The sequence below is a fragment of the Echeneis naucrates genome, chromosome 12, assembly GCF_900963305.1.
Source record: "Echeneis naucrates chromosome 12, fEcheNa1.1, whole genome shotgun sequence".
NCBI classification, from domain to species: Eukaryota; Metazoa; Chordata; class Actinopteri; order Carangiformes; family Echeneidae; genus Echeneis; species Echeneis naucrates.
This window is the reverse complement of record NC_042522.1, coordinates 6332224-6345778: the sequence shown is the minus strand read 5'-3', so window position 1 is coordinate 6345778 and position 13555 is coordinate 6332224. Positions and strand designations below refer to the sequence as shown.

General features: G+C 39.2%; 1 protein-coding gene across 2 annotated transcripts; it reads right to left on the bottom strand.

The window, feature by feature from the left end:
* Nucleotides 1-2554: 2554 nt before the first annotated feature.
* slc26a1 (solute carrier family 26 member 1) lies at nt 2555-11699 on the bottom strand. 2 transcript variants are annotated; one of them, XM_029516076.1, is made up of 8 exons: nt 11605-11699; nt 6907-7402; nt 6478-6675; nt 6066-6312; nt 5616-5847; nt 5279-5462; nt 4608-4895; nt 2555-4449 (listed from the first exon to the last, which is right to left on the bottom strand). In XM_029516076.1, exons 1-8 carry the CDS (start codon nt 11634-11636, stop codon nt 3865-3867), a joined length of 2262 nt encoding a protein of 753 aa, XP_029371936.1. In that variant the 5' UTR covers nt 11637-11699; the 3' UTR covers nt 2555-3864. The 2 variants fall into 2 exon arrangements, with proteins under 2 accessions (XP_029371936.1, XP_029371937.1); XM_029516077.1 differs by lacking the exon at nt 11605-11699 and adding an exon at nt 10382-10463.
* Between the last annotated feature and the right edge of the window lie 1856 nt (nt 11700-13555).

Sequence of the window (13555 nt, the reverse complement as noted above, 5' to 3'; positions counted from 1 at the left end):
AAATAACTTGTCTTTGCATTTATATTTGTATAACCTATGCATTATATTAAGAAAGAAAGAGAAAGCAGAAAGCAATTTGACTGTTTAGGAGGAATTATATTTTTTAGTCTTATGTTCTGCCATTGACAATTTTAGACAACAGGGGGCAGCATTGACACAGAATTTGATCAAAAGTAAGGCTGAGTTGAAGGAAACTGGATGATCTTAGCCCGCCAACACCTGCCTCTCTGTAAAATCCAAAAAGACCCATGTTTTTTTTCTGTTTATTTGTTTGTTATTTTCTTCTGTGGAGGTGAATCTTGCAACGTCTGTAAGAAAAGAGAGTTATATGTAATTCCCTTAAATAGTGGTTTGAAAAATTGCATGGTTGTCAAACACAGAGAGCTCCTGATGACTTGGCAGACCACAGATCACATCACAAGTTCACTGTCAGTGGCTGGAACTTTTCTTAACTTTTGTTAAAAATGTCTATTACTTGCATCAGGTTTATTTAAAAAGTGAGGGATAAACGTGTTTTCCAATATCTTGCAAATTAATTTCTGCCTGAGGGCAAAGTTGCCACCAATAATTACCCGGTTCGGCAAATTTGATTGTCATGCTTGAAAAATGATACACCATCTCATCATCACCTCATAGAGAAATGAATGTTTGTGCAAAAGGTAAACATGCAATGAACTACAGACAAACAGCAATGATGGAAAACCATCCCGATGTCCGCGGGTTGACTTTTCATTCAGTTAATTAGGAAATGCTATAATTAATACGTTTCGACCATCTGTTTTGGAGATGGTGTAAAATATTTTGTTGGATGAAAAAAAGAACAAAAAAAACAACAACATAACAATAGCTTGGCATTTTGAAAGTTAGTTTTCTTGCTAAGAGTTAGCTGATGTAGCCAATAGCAAATTAGCTTAGCTCAAATAAGCTTCTGTTTTCTGAGCTTATCTTAGTTTATTTTGGCTTTGTTTAGCTTAGCATAAGACAAAAAAAGAGGTGGAAACTATTTTGGCTCCTATCGATCCATAGGTAAGACCTAAAGCTCATTTATTAACATATTGTATCTCATTAGTCCATACAAAAACTAGTGTGTAAGTGTAAAAACAACAATTAGTTGCTAGTCTGCATCACTGTACATTTCAGACTGCCCGTTTTGTTGCAGCAATGACATGTCAAGACATTATATGGTAATTGTGACGTGCATTACTCCATTTTCATGCATGTTAGCTTATTCAATCATTGACAATCCTGGTTAAAGCAAACAGCTTGCTCTTGCCATATTTAAAGTTAATAAGTAAAAGATGTGCCCCTAAAATATAACTGACTCTCTTACAAGATGTTTCCATCTCTGTTTTTTTGGATGTGAATAATTGAAAACTCTGTTGCAGTTGGTGAAATGACTGACCACACAACAAGACACTGTGTTTTGCTGATGATTATGTTATCAAATAATATTGTATGTAATTACCTCACAGACCAATAGATAGTTAGGTGGAGCCCGACACAACAGCACATAATCACCTCCTCAGTTTGTCTACGCAAATAATCATTTTGAGAAACGGGTGAAACATGTCTGACTTGAGGTCCGGTGAAGTAGATTTTCACATTAACTTCATTTTACTAATTTTTTTTCTTTCCCAGAGTGTCCGCTGTTAATGCCGTTGCTCAATTGGTTCCAAACAGTTTTCCATGAGGTCTGCAAGACACACTACAACATTATTTCTGGAAAAGAACAGTGATTTCTTCAAATATCATTTGAAATGAATGATAAATGTGAATTTTGGTCCATAAAACTATGATAATGAACAAAAAGACACAACAAAGCACCTGACTGGATACCATTGTAGTTAAATGCTGTACATTTGGCCTGACCCAGCTGAATGTTCCTAACATTCTCCGAGCTATATATTTCACCAAAAATGAACATCCCCAGAACATTACATGAAATTGGAGACTTCATTCACAAGCTGGGAATCTGCACCACTGAGTCACAGAATAAGTAGAGGAGTGTGCTGCAATTGCACATTATGCATAATTATTTGATTTTGCCACTGTGCTGTAAAGAGTTGCACTGTACATTTAATATACACTTGAAGTTGAAAAAATGTCACCTTTAACAGACCTAGAAAGTTTTCTCAACATTAAAAAACCTTCCTTGAAGGTTACATGCTTGCTGGGCGAGTGTCCCATTTGGGCTAATCACCGTTTTAATCTAATTTCTGTGACTTATTCTGATAGTGACAGTGACAGAGAAGATAACATGCAGCAAAGGTTCACAGTTTTGAACCCAGGCTGCTTAGTTTAGGACTCTGTTTGGTTGCGTTGTGAGTATTTGCTGCACATGTGGTCAAATGGCTGAAGATTGCTTTCTGAATTTGTCTACTGCATATGTTTTCTGAAGATGTGTGCATTGATCTATACGGGCCACCTTGGGCCACCTGAAATACTTTTCATTTGTGATTGTTCCTTTAATGTCATACTTTGCAAAAGTAAAGTCAAAATGCAAGCACTTCATAAAAAACATCAGTTTAATTCAAGTATTGAACAATAAGGCAGTGTTTGTACAGTAAATGGATGTTGAATGCTAACCTCAAAGCTACTTCCATCAGTAGAATGTTATCACAACTATGATTCAAGATAAATTAGTGCATGGAAATAGTTAATGACAAAACGAGTTTATGAAACTACAAAAGCATTATTTTCTGAACTTACAAACAAGAATATTCCTGTTATTGTCTGACCACGACATGGCAATATTATTGTCTTACTCCAGATTTCACACGCCACAATGTCATAAAACACATGAGAAACACAGCGATTTAACAAAAAGGCAACGTTGGTTCTCACTAAAATATTAGGTCCAACAAATCAGTGGCAGCGAAGCATGTTGAAAATATATGTGGCATCACCTGCTGCATTTTCTGTGAGTTGGCAAGAGTTTAACTAACCTTTTAGAAATGATTATGAGCCTGAACTCTGGACTCGTGGATTAGGGCTGTCATGGACTTTGCCAAAGGTCTGAAGAGATATAAATTCATCAAACAACTATGACACAAGCCTTTAACAAAGCCAGCGACCCAGATCGTCTGCAACTGAATAGGAACTAAACTGGAAAGTAAAGTATCTGATCACTATCAATCATCCAAAACAAATGAGAGCTCACCTAACGAAAAGAGGCAAACATTTCAATTTCTGTTACATTTAGTAGGCCTATCTTTAATGCTATAGATTAGGATCAGGGTAATGCTGTATTTCTGATTGCCCGTATCTGAACACCTTGTAATAAAACTGTGGATACTTTCCATTTACTTGTGTTAGGCCAAGACGTTATCTAGAGGAAATGAACAAAATACAGGAGTAAAGGAAAGGGAGAAAGGAAGAAAGCACCTGAGGTGACCACAATTGGCACGGACCATCACAGATGAAATGATGCAAACAGCTTAAAACGGCCAGAATCGAATTGAATCAACCACTAATTTTGCATAGGCCACAAATTTTGCCAATTTTCTTGCCATCTTTCAGCCAAGGCAACAGTGTTAACTTTTAACTGGCACTGTGTATATGAGTAGCAGTTGAGGATAGATACATACTTACGCATGTATCTATAACAGGAGTGGTCTGAGTGTCCTGTAACGGATACCGGTTTATATCTGAGTCTTCCCTCACCTATTGTAGGTGGCTATATGAAATTTCTCCTTAAACTGATTCGTTCTATTGGTTTGAGCTTTCAAGGGCTAAAAACAAACTTCTTGATCTTAATTTGATGTGTACGGAAAAGATTTTGACAACGTCAACCTGAAGTAAGTTTTTGGCTCGAAAACTAAGAGGAGAGCTGTAACACACAACACCATTTTCTGTTTCCTTCCTTCAGTTTTCTACACCACAGTCGTCTGACTTGTCTAATGCTGCAGATGCTCTGTTTGCATAAAGAACAGCAGTATGAACTGTGGGAAACAGCAGACTGCTCATGTCTTTGTCATTCTTCCCGAAAAATTGTCCCTTCTTTAGAGTATCAATGACAGAGGTGTTACAGGTGGCAAAGAGCACACTCACTCCTATATCCTTATATTCCTTAAGCAGCCCTTTGAACGTGGCCGTGCCCGTTGAGTCTATGAAAGAGATGGCAGAGCAGTCTAAAATCATAGTGTGGAACTCCAGGTCTCTTTTGACCAGCCCAATAACAACCTCCCCATTGTTTTTGTCCCCATTAGCCTTGGCTTGCTTTAAAGACATTTCTTTGGCCTTCTTCTCTGCTTTTCTCCTCTGAGTGAGTTCCAAGAAAGGTTCAACTCCAACAGCTTTGTAGAGGGATTTCAGGAAGTAGTCCTTATTGGCGAAGTAGAGAGGAGCTTGGAAGCGGAACACCTGAATCTGAGGTGGCGGCATGAGGTTCTTGTACTCTTCCATGTCCTCGTACAGATCAGAGTCGTTGGCACGGCCCAGCAGAGAGACCTGACATCAGATATCAGATTGGATGAAACAAAGAGATTACCGAAGGATAACCTTCATTTTTTTCTACAAGCTCACCATTTATTGGAAGCAATTTTCACTCTCTGGAATCATTTTCATTTGTATTCACAATTAAAACCAGCCTCAAGCCATTTGCTCACCTTGGGGTTCTGGGTCTGAAAGATGATGCAGATCATGGAGAACACAACTCCAATCAGGAGACCAAGCTCCACACTGATCAGGGCTGTGGCAAACATGGTGACCAACCAAACGATGGCGTCGTTCTGGCTGGCGCGCCACTTAGCAGGGACGTCTTTGAACTTCCTCAGTGCTCCCCGAAGGCTGACAATGATGATACAGGCAAGAACACATTTCTGGAGTGCGTAGAAGAAAGGTGCAAAGAAGAGGAGGACGAGGAGTACGACCAAGGCGCTGATGAGACTTGATACCTGATGGAGGTGCAGAGAATTGGAGAGACAGACGAGATAAGAAAGACAAACGGTGTATAGCTGACACCTTTCTAAGATAACAAACTCAAAAATAAGACATGTGGATGAAACAATATTTGCTTCATGCAGATCTTTTTCCCCAAGGCCTTTTAATGTAGCAAGCTTTGCTGAAATTGTTGAATGTTCATATATTTGCAAACATGTGGCAATGTTAAACAAAGAACAGGTAGACTGTAAACTTGAAATAAGAAAGCTCAATTGTGTTATTTTACAAATACAAGTGAAAGCATCACATTAACAACGTGAAAAAGCTCTCTAAGAAAATAATTTCACCGCTCATTAAAAAAATGGATTGGACCATTTTCACGAGGTTTGACATTTACCTGTGTCTGGCAGCCTGTTGAATCCTTCACCATTGTTTTTGCTAGTGCAGCACTGGTGGTGAAACAGTGGAAGAAGGAGGGGATGATGTTACAGCAGCCGATGGCCAGCATCTCCTGGTTGGGACGTACCGTGTAGCCGTTTTTCTTAGCAAACATCTCCGACAGCGACACAGTGAAGGCAAAACTAGAAGAGAAAATGAGCCCAGTTGACGCTTTGAATCAGTCCTTATCTTCATAAAACTATGTGAAGAAAACTAATATCAAAGATGAATCCTACTACTAAACTACATCATTCTGTAATGGGTGCCATACAAACACGGTGTTGAATTGGTTGTACCTAATGACAGCCAGAGGAATGGCATCCAGAGCCACTCTGGACATCAGACAAAACCTCGGCACCTGTGGAGGGATGAACCCTGTGGGGATGTGACCGGAAACACTGGAACCATAAACACCGTTCAGGTTCCCAAAATGGCTGGCTAGCGTAGCTCCTGCGACCACCACCAGCTCAGTCGGCAGAGGGATCTTTAAACGATCCTTGTAGCGCTCCTGGATCTCTTTCCCTGTGACTATAATTCAACATTTAGTGTTCATTTTCATACTACAAAAAAATAAGTCTTTACTACAATTACACATCAGAGGAAATGTTTCATTTTATAATAATCATCGATAATTTTGGAGAAAACCCATTGCATTACTTTTTATACAATAGAAAATGTATTGATATGAAGAGTGTAGCACTGAGTGACCGAGAATCTGAAGAACATTATGAATTTGAATTTCGTACCTAAGATGGAGATACAGATGGCACTGGTGATGAGATCACATAGGTTAGTCTTGTGAATGTTGGCGAAAATGTTGATCCAGGTAATGAGGACTGTGCCGTATCCCTGGTGACGGGGAATCTTCAGACCTAACAGGTATTTAGCCTGTACAGTCAGGATGGTGAAAGATGCCCCCGTGGCAAAACCATCTAGCATGGGGGCCGAGAGGTAGACGGAGACGAAACCTAGCCGAAACACTGCCATCGTGACCTGTTGAGTGGACACAGAGATAAGATGCAGAGAGAAGCCGAAAGACCAAAGCTAAAGTGTAGTTTACAAAAATGAAGAATATATAGTGGTGCAGGTGATCAAAACTGCAAACGGTACCTTTAATTCAATGAATGTGTGATGTCATATAAGTAGTCATTCCTCTACCTGATAGATTCCAGCCAGTAATGTAAGAGCAACAGCGATACTGATAGCATAACACTCCTTCCCACACTGTAAGCCCATCAGCTCCACAGTGTGCAGTTTACCAGCTGTGAAGTTAGTGTCCCTTGAGCCATTAAACACATCAGGACCAGAATCCTCATTCAGGTCAAAACCAGCCAGGAACACCTCCCTGTCCACCACCTGCAGACCGACAAATAATCAGGAACAAAACTGAATGAATCTGCTAGATAAATATAAGAACTAAAGAATTTTAGCCTCACTTGAATTCTGCATTGCTCAGTAAGATTACATCATGCTGTTAATCTGGTAAAATCCTGTCCTGTTTGTCTGCAACCATGGCTGATGATTTCATTCAGCATTTAAATTTTCCAAGATATTTCTGTATGATCCATGCCACTCCTGATCCATTACCTGTCCAACCATGAGGCTCATGAGGCTGAAAATCCCAACGGAAACATGTCTGGAAGTCCCCATGAGAAAGTAAATGATGTTGGCATAAAATGAGGTGTATAAACCATAGATGGGCTCCACGCCAGCCAGCAGGCAGTAGGCGATGGCCTGCGGTACCAAGATGATACCCACAATCACCCCGGACATCACATCACCCCAGGCGTACTCCTTTAGCTTGTACTTAGGCAGCCACTTCACCACAGGGAAGAACCCTGTAAGGGTGGAGCGGACCCTTTGTCCAGAGCAGGTAATGCCGCGCTTCAGTTTTGATTTCAGGACTGAAACTTTGGACTGCCGCTGGCGAACCCGCCGTTCCAGGAGGGCCGATGGCAAGGACAGCGTGGTCTCTGAGTGGTAGGTGACTTCCTCCATGTTCATCTGGAGAAAGACGAGGTAGTTCGGTGGGAGGGAAAGGGAGGGGAGTTGGATAAACTGATGCGCTAGGCTCCTTCGAGGACTATAACATACAGGAAACACAAGAGAAGACGAAATGGATAGAACATCAGCAGAAATGCCTTCACTCAATATATCACATACTTTGTGTTCTTTTAGGTCGCATTTAAGCTTCATGCTCTCAAGTGTTTCTGTGGTCTATTGGAATTGTGGAGCATTTTTTATCTTCATGTTTTATTTTATCATGTTCTGTGTCTTTACATCACTATGTAGCTTCTTTACGTGTTGCTGCCACAGTCAATCAACGGAAAAGTTGGAAAACATTGACAGAGATGTCCGTTGAGTCTCCCATGTTCTCCACTGAGTGCTTTTGCATCCTTGAACCAGATAGAAACAAAATTGGGCTCCCTTCATTTTACTCTTCCAAAACGAACTGAAACTACAAAAATTCTCAAAAACTTGTTATATTAGCAACAAAACAAAAACAAAACAATTTCCACACAAATTAAAAAATCCTGCGGCTCTCTGGTTTCTGGCTCTGGAGTTCATTGGTGCTGTAGTGTCAGTCTCTTTATACAATAACCCGTCAGAAAGACTTTTTTCTTCCTGAAACAACCCAAAGTGCAAATCCCACATTTGACATTATCTGTTTCTACGGTTAAATGTATCCAAATGAATACACTGTATCTGTCTGACAGAGATAACTGGCTAACAGGTAGCTCAGGGATAATTACCTCCTCTTCCCAGGACTCTCATGAGTCAGAGACCTGCTCGATCAAAAAAAGCACTGCACTCATCTACAGAGTAAATGTGTTGGATATAGGTATATGAGTATTTTTACCTGGTTTATATTAGATTTAAATATATTTAATTTTAATATAGCTGTATATAGTGGGTTAAAAGCTTTATCAGCCACACATTGGTAAAAAGAGAAATATCCCTGTTAAGAAATAAATGGATCAGGTTCCTTTAGCCATCTATGACATCTGTGCATCTCTGTTGATTATCTATGTTGATTATCTGTGCTAGTTTGCTTTTGCATTATGTTCTCTAATCTCGGTTGAGGTGGAGTAGGGACCGGGCAACCGCACGCAATGGAAAACCTAAGAGGGGTTCTTTATATGGACATGAAGACAACCAACGACCTGTTTTACAATGGAATCAACTGTGCTGTTAATGGGGAATATCAGTGAGACCTGAATGGCAGCAAATTATTGTGTAAGTAAGCCAAAAATAATACAAATCCATGGAAACTGCCACTCAATTCTGAATTCTGCTCACATGTGTATGGATGATACCAGTTTGGCTATTAAAGAGTCTTTGTATTTCATGCTAATTAGCAGTATCAGTGTATAAATTATCTGAGATTCTAGTCAGCTGACATTCCCCCACGTTCAGCTCGATTTAATAATAAGTAATAATCATCCAAGCATTTCATTTTTGTGAAATTGTATTTATATAACGGATAATCAGTGAAGTAGCCTACAGTGGCGTATAATGGTCTAAATTCTGTCTCAGAGGTTTTCCACTGAAGATTACAACATCAACATCGTTGGCTTTTAAAAACCCACAAATGCCACATAACAAAATGAAAGCAAAAAAATCAGCATATTCACAACACATAAGAAGTTTATGAGTGGCAACGGGCAGAAGAGCTTTCTCACAAGGTTGGTTGGTTTCAGGAGCAGCTGTGTGTCAGCTGAGATAGGAGCAATAAAACACTTAAAATGACAAATCACAACAACATTGGAATATGCTGGTATTGTGGGAGACCTGATGGCTCTGACCCACTGATATGACAGACGGATAAATGGGAGGGATTTTTTATTTTCAAACCAATACAGTGCCCATCCTGCGTTTGTGCAGATTGAATAAATCAGATCGACTTTTTTTCACTGATATAAGAGGCAGGAGGCCAATAATGAGTCGACGTAACTGTGACAACTATGTCACATAAAACCTTACAAAAAGAGAGCAAGCACACAAGGGCCACCTAGTAGTTGCGTTACTGTAGAAACTCCCTGCTAACAAATAAAAGCTGTCAACCTCAACAAAGTTTTCTTTCAACTAGAGGAACAAAGACACCAGATTAATTGACGATTATGGCAGAAATCCCACCGAGGACTTTTTGGAACTGCAACTATTTATTTATTAACGTGTCAACCGCAAAAGCACAGAAAATAACTGAATGTCGCCTTTCCTGCAACACATTTCTAATTGATGTTCCCTGCGTTAAATCCTGTATTATATCCCCATGACTGCTTAGAAATGAGCCTGAAGGTCTCATTTGAACCCAGATTTTATCCGGTGATACATACATTGATACATTCTCTGTCGAGTTGTGAAAAAGGGCCAAAAGAAATTAATCTAAAACAAAATTTGTGTTTCTTAAATTTGGCAAATTTGTTTTCTATTGCAGTGTCAAAGTCAATAAAAGAGAAGTAACAACAGAAAAATAAAGAATTATCATTTTCTATGGCCATGTGGAGATGGAGCAAATAGAAACTTGTATAGAACCCTTCTTTTTATTGACAATTAAAGCAGCAACAAGAGCTCAACACTTTGTCAGCCTCTAGTTTGCTTTGTGGCTGACGTTGATTCAGGGATCAGGTAGTTTTGCAAAACACGTTAATAATTTGTTTAACAGCCAACGGTCAAGTAACCAGTTCTATTGGACACATAATACATTTCTACAAGAAACTTAAATGTCATTCTGAAATGCTTGATAACACTTATATCATCCAAGAAAACTACAATACCTTATATTCAAAGTAGGCAAAATGAATGTACAGCTCATAAAGACATTCTTTGAATAACTTTTGAAACAATATGCTGTTATTCCCACAACTGGAGCTTATCATCAACAGTGGGAAAAACTGGGAAGCAACACAACAATAACAACAAGATAGCCTGCTCTTGCACTACCAACAATTAGTGAACTATTCTTAAAATGATTTCCAGGTATGACTGAAACCCATTTTTATAGTTTCTCGTAAAAAGAACACGCTGTTTGTGCCACTAATGTGTGTGATTATGTACTCACCTGGAGAGTCGCAATCACTGGGAAAAATCAGGAGCACAAGTCTCACCTGCTCTGTTGACTGACTGAAGTCTCTGCCTGTCTCGTTTTCTCACTACGTCTCTCTGATGTCATTCAGCCATCAGACAGAAGGGAACACGAGTGCAATCTTGATAAATAGTAAGATAAGAGCAGCCCTTTGCTATACCTCAGTTTTTTCTATTGGCTTGATCACCAGCAGTGGGTGGGGAAAAATCTTTTCTGTGTGTGTGTGTGTAAGCACTTCTGTAAAAAGGTTAAGCCATTTTTGTTTACTGGATCACAGTGTTGAGTGTCCCTCTCAAAGGGCTGTGACAGTGTTTACACAGTGAAACTGAAATATAAGTCTTTGAATGGAAAAGTAATATTAAATACAACTGAAGTTGCTAAAAAGGTCTTCTGCATGCAGACATTTTACAGTACCTGTTAATTTTGTAGGATGTTTGTGCGGGTTATTTATTGTTTAAAAGTTTACGGAAAGGTCACAAGAGCTGGATAAACAGTGGTGGCTGCTGAACTATTAAACTTGTTTTTAGAATAACAGATATTTATAATGTCCCCCCTCTAGTGGTGAGTAGAGTCACTTACAGAGCAAAAAAAAAAAGAAATTAAAGAGAAGGAACTACTACTGTATGTACAACATCAAATAAAGCTCATTTGAGGACTGAATGCCAGTAATTTCAATTCAGGTAAATCACCTGTAACAACCAGGAAAAGAACAAGCTAACAACAGGATGAAGGGATTTGTGTGTACTCCGACAGAGTCCAAGACCAAAGTGGCTCTCAGACTGTCACAGAGTGGGTGAGTGTATTATATACTGAACAGAATGGGATTATTGTCAGTGCTGGTGTGGAGTCGTGGTGGTTAACTTCTATATTTTCCTCTGAGTTAACACACCACATCAAAGAAAGAGGGAGTGTGCGTGTCTGTGGGTAATATGAATGCACAATGAGATTAGTGTCACTTCCTGTTGACAAAATGAAACACTGGCTCAACACTGTCTACATTTGTTGGTCCCTCGCTGTCAGGAAAAAATCAGTTCCATCTGAGAGGATTAGTCCACTGCCCCTTTAAATCCACGGGGAGCATCCATCTGTCTGCACTGATGCTCCACCATCTACTAGCTTCCACACATGTTCATCGTGATTCATGCACACGTATTGTTTGTTTTTCAAGTTAAGAATAAGTAACATAATGGAGCACTCACCCAGAGAGGAGGGGCAGCTTTACTATGACCATCAGCCATACTGTTTTGCTCTCTGCTCCACTCTGCTGCTCACTGACTGCATCTTGCTTCTTCCTGTTTCCCTCTGCAAAGCATGATGGGAGTGCTAACCCACACTTTTCTGTGACTGCCAAGTGGAGCTGAGCAGAGGGGGAGGGGAGAGACAAGAGGACATGGAGTGAGGGAGGAGGGATTGTTGGCTGTGGATGAAGGTTTCCATGGTAACTAAACTCCCACTAATATGTGTGTGTGTTCATCACATATGCTCCCAGGGTAGAATTGCACTATTTTTTTTATTTTTTACTTTTACAGTGAATGAATTTTATTATTCAATGCCTTTGAATAATATCTCCTGAATATATGGTTTCCGGAACTGATTTCGCTTGTTGGAAAAAATATAAACTGATTAATGATTAATGGTGTCGTAAAGATTGAAGTCCTCTGTAGAGATCGAGGCTGTTAGCGTTTTTAGACAGTTCTTTACTTGAGGTTGAGTTTCTAATTCCTCTGTCTTTAAAACGGACACAGCAACAGATTGAGTGAAAACATCAAAAGGACAAAAACTCAAGAAAGAAATTTGAAGAGTAAACATTACTATTTAAGAAAACAAACTGGTTTGTTTCCTCCTGTAATTTGTCAAACTTTCTTTGACAGTGTTGATAACCTTGTGACTTGCCGCTACTTAACCTTCTGTTGACCTATAAGATTTCACAAGAATCACAAGAGATCATCAGAAGACACCATGTACAAGTTAGTCCAGGGGGTCCGTCCTCTACTTATTAACTCATTCAGTGGATAACAAACTTTTTGTCAGGAGCGTAAATGTTTGAAGAGGATTATTTGTCACATAGGAGAAGTCAAGCACAAAAAACATACACTTCCAGTCAAGCTTTTATTCACATCCGTCAGCTGATTTCAGTTTAAACCTTGGTTTAATTGTTGAGCAGTGTTAGCTATCTTGTGGACTCAGCAGAAAAAAAATAACTGCAGTTGAAGAGCCAAAGTTACTTTCAGCGATGAACATGAAACAAATTGAATTTTGCCCAAATTTCTCTTATTTCTCCCATTTAGTCTTTAATGAATACAGATCACCACTGGTGTGGGAAATGTTGTTAATCTTTAAAATACTGATTGTTAAGTGGAATTCAAAATTAATGTTTTGAGCCAATGTAAGTTCACTAAAGCCATAAAATTCCTATATTCCCTACAATTTATTTATTTCTTAATTGCAACTATGACTAATAATTTTCAGATGCTTGTTTTGTTTCCTCTGGCATGTGGAGGAAAAGCATTTCCTATTCAAATCAGTTTCGGTCCCATGATTGTACAGGCTTTAACCGAAGTGACCATTTTGAATATTTATGTACAATACAAGCTGTAATGATGGTCTGAATCACAGTGCCTGGCCTCTTCAATAGATTTATCTCTGTCAGTGGCCACATAATATATAAAATACTACTCCCTGGGCATCGTAATTATTACGTTTTCCTCTTTCCAGCATTTTTTTTTTTAATTATTATTATTTATTTTTTTTATTGTTTTATCTGCAGGCCTCCCTCACATTCTAAGTAGGACGGATCATAACTGCTAGTACCCAGATGGAGCCAAGCCTAACCTGTTTCACAAAAGGTAACCTTGGGCTCATAGATAAGAATGTGGGCAGAAGCACAAATCCACTTTTAGACAAAAGCAAATGACGCTCCATCTCACAATTTTACAACCACAAGAGCTCAGAGTGAACTTAAGGAAAACCCCGGCCCCCATAAATGTCTCAACGCTTCATTGGTATTAGCGTTCGTCTTAGATTTTAGTATAGATTTAGGAATTGTTTAGTCCAGTAAATTATTTAATTAAGAAATAGTGACCAGAAACTCCTCTTAGAATTTCAGTTCCCCATCTTTCCTCATCTTCGGCATCCTCACTCATCTGCAAA

Excerpts from the sequence above, each read along its gene's own strand:
- slc26a1 (XM_029516076.1), bottom strand. The coding sequence starts at position 11,636 with ATGGTCATAGTAAAGCTGCCCCTCCTCTCTGG. Across the intron at positions 5,848-6,065 it reads CATCTGTATCTCCATCTTAG|TCACAGGGAAAGAGATCCAG; the intron begins GTACGAAATTCA and ends GTTGAATTATAG. Across the intron at positions 4,896-5,278 it reads CAACAGGCTGCCAGACACAG|GTATCAAGTCTCATCAGCGC; the intron begins GTAAATGTCAAA and ends CACCTCCATCAG.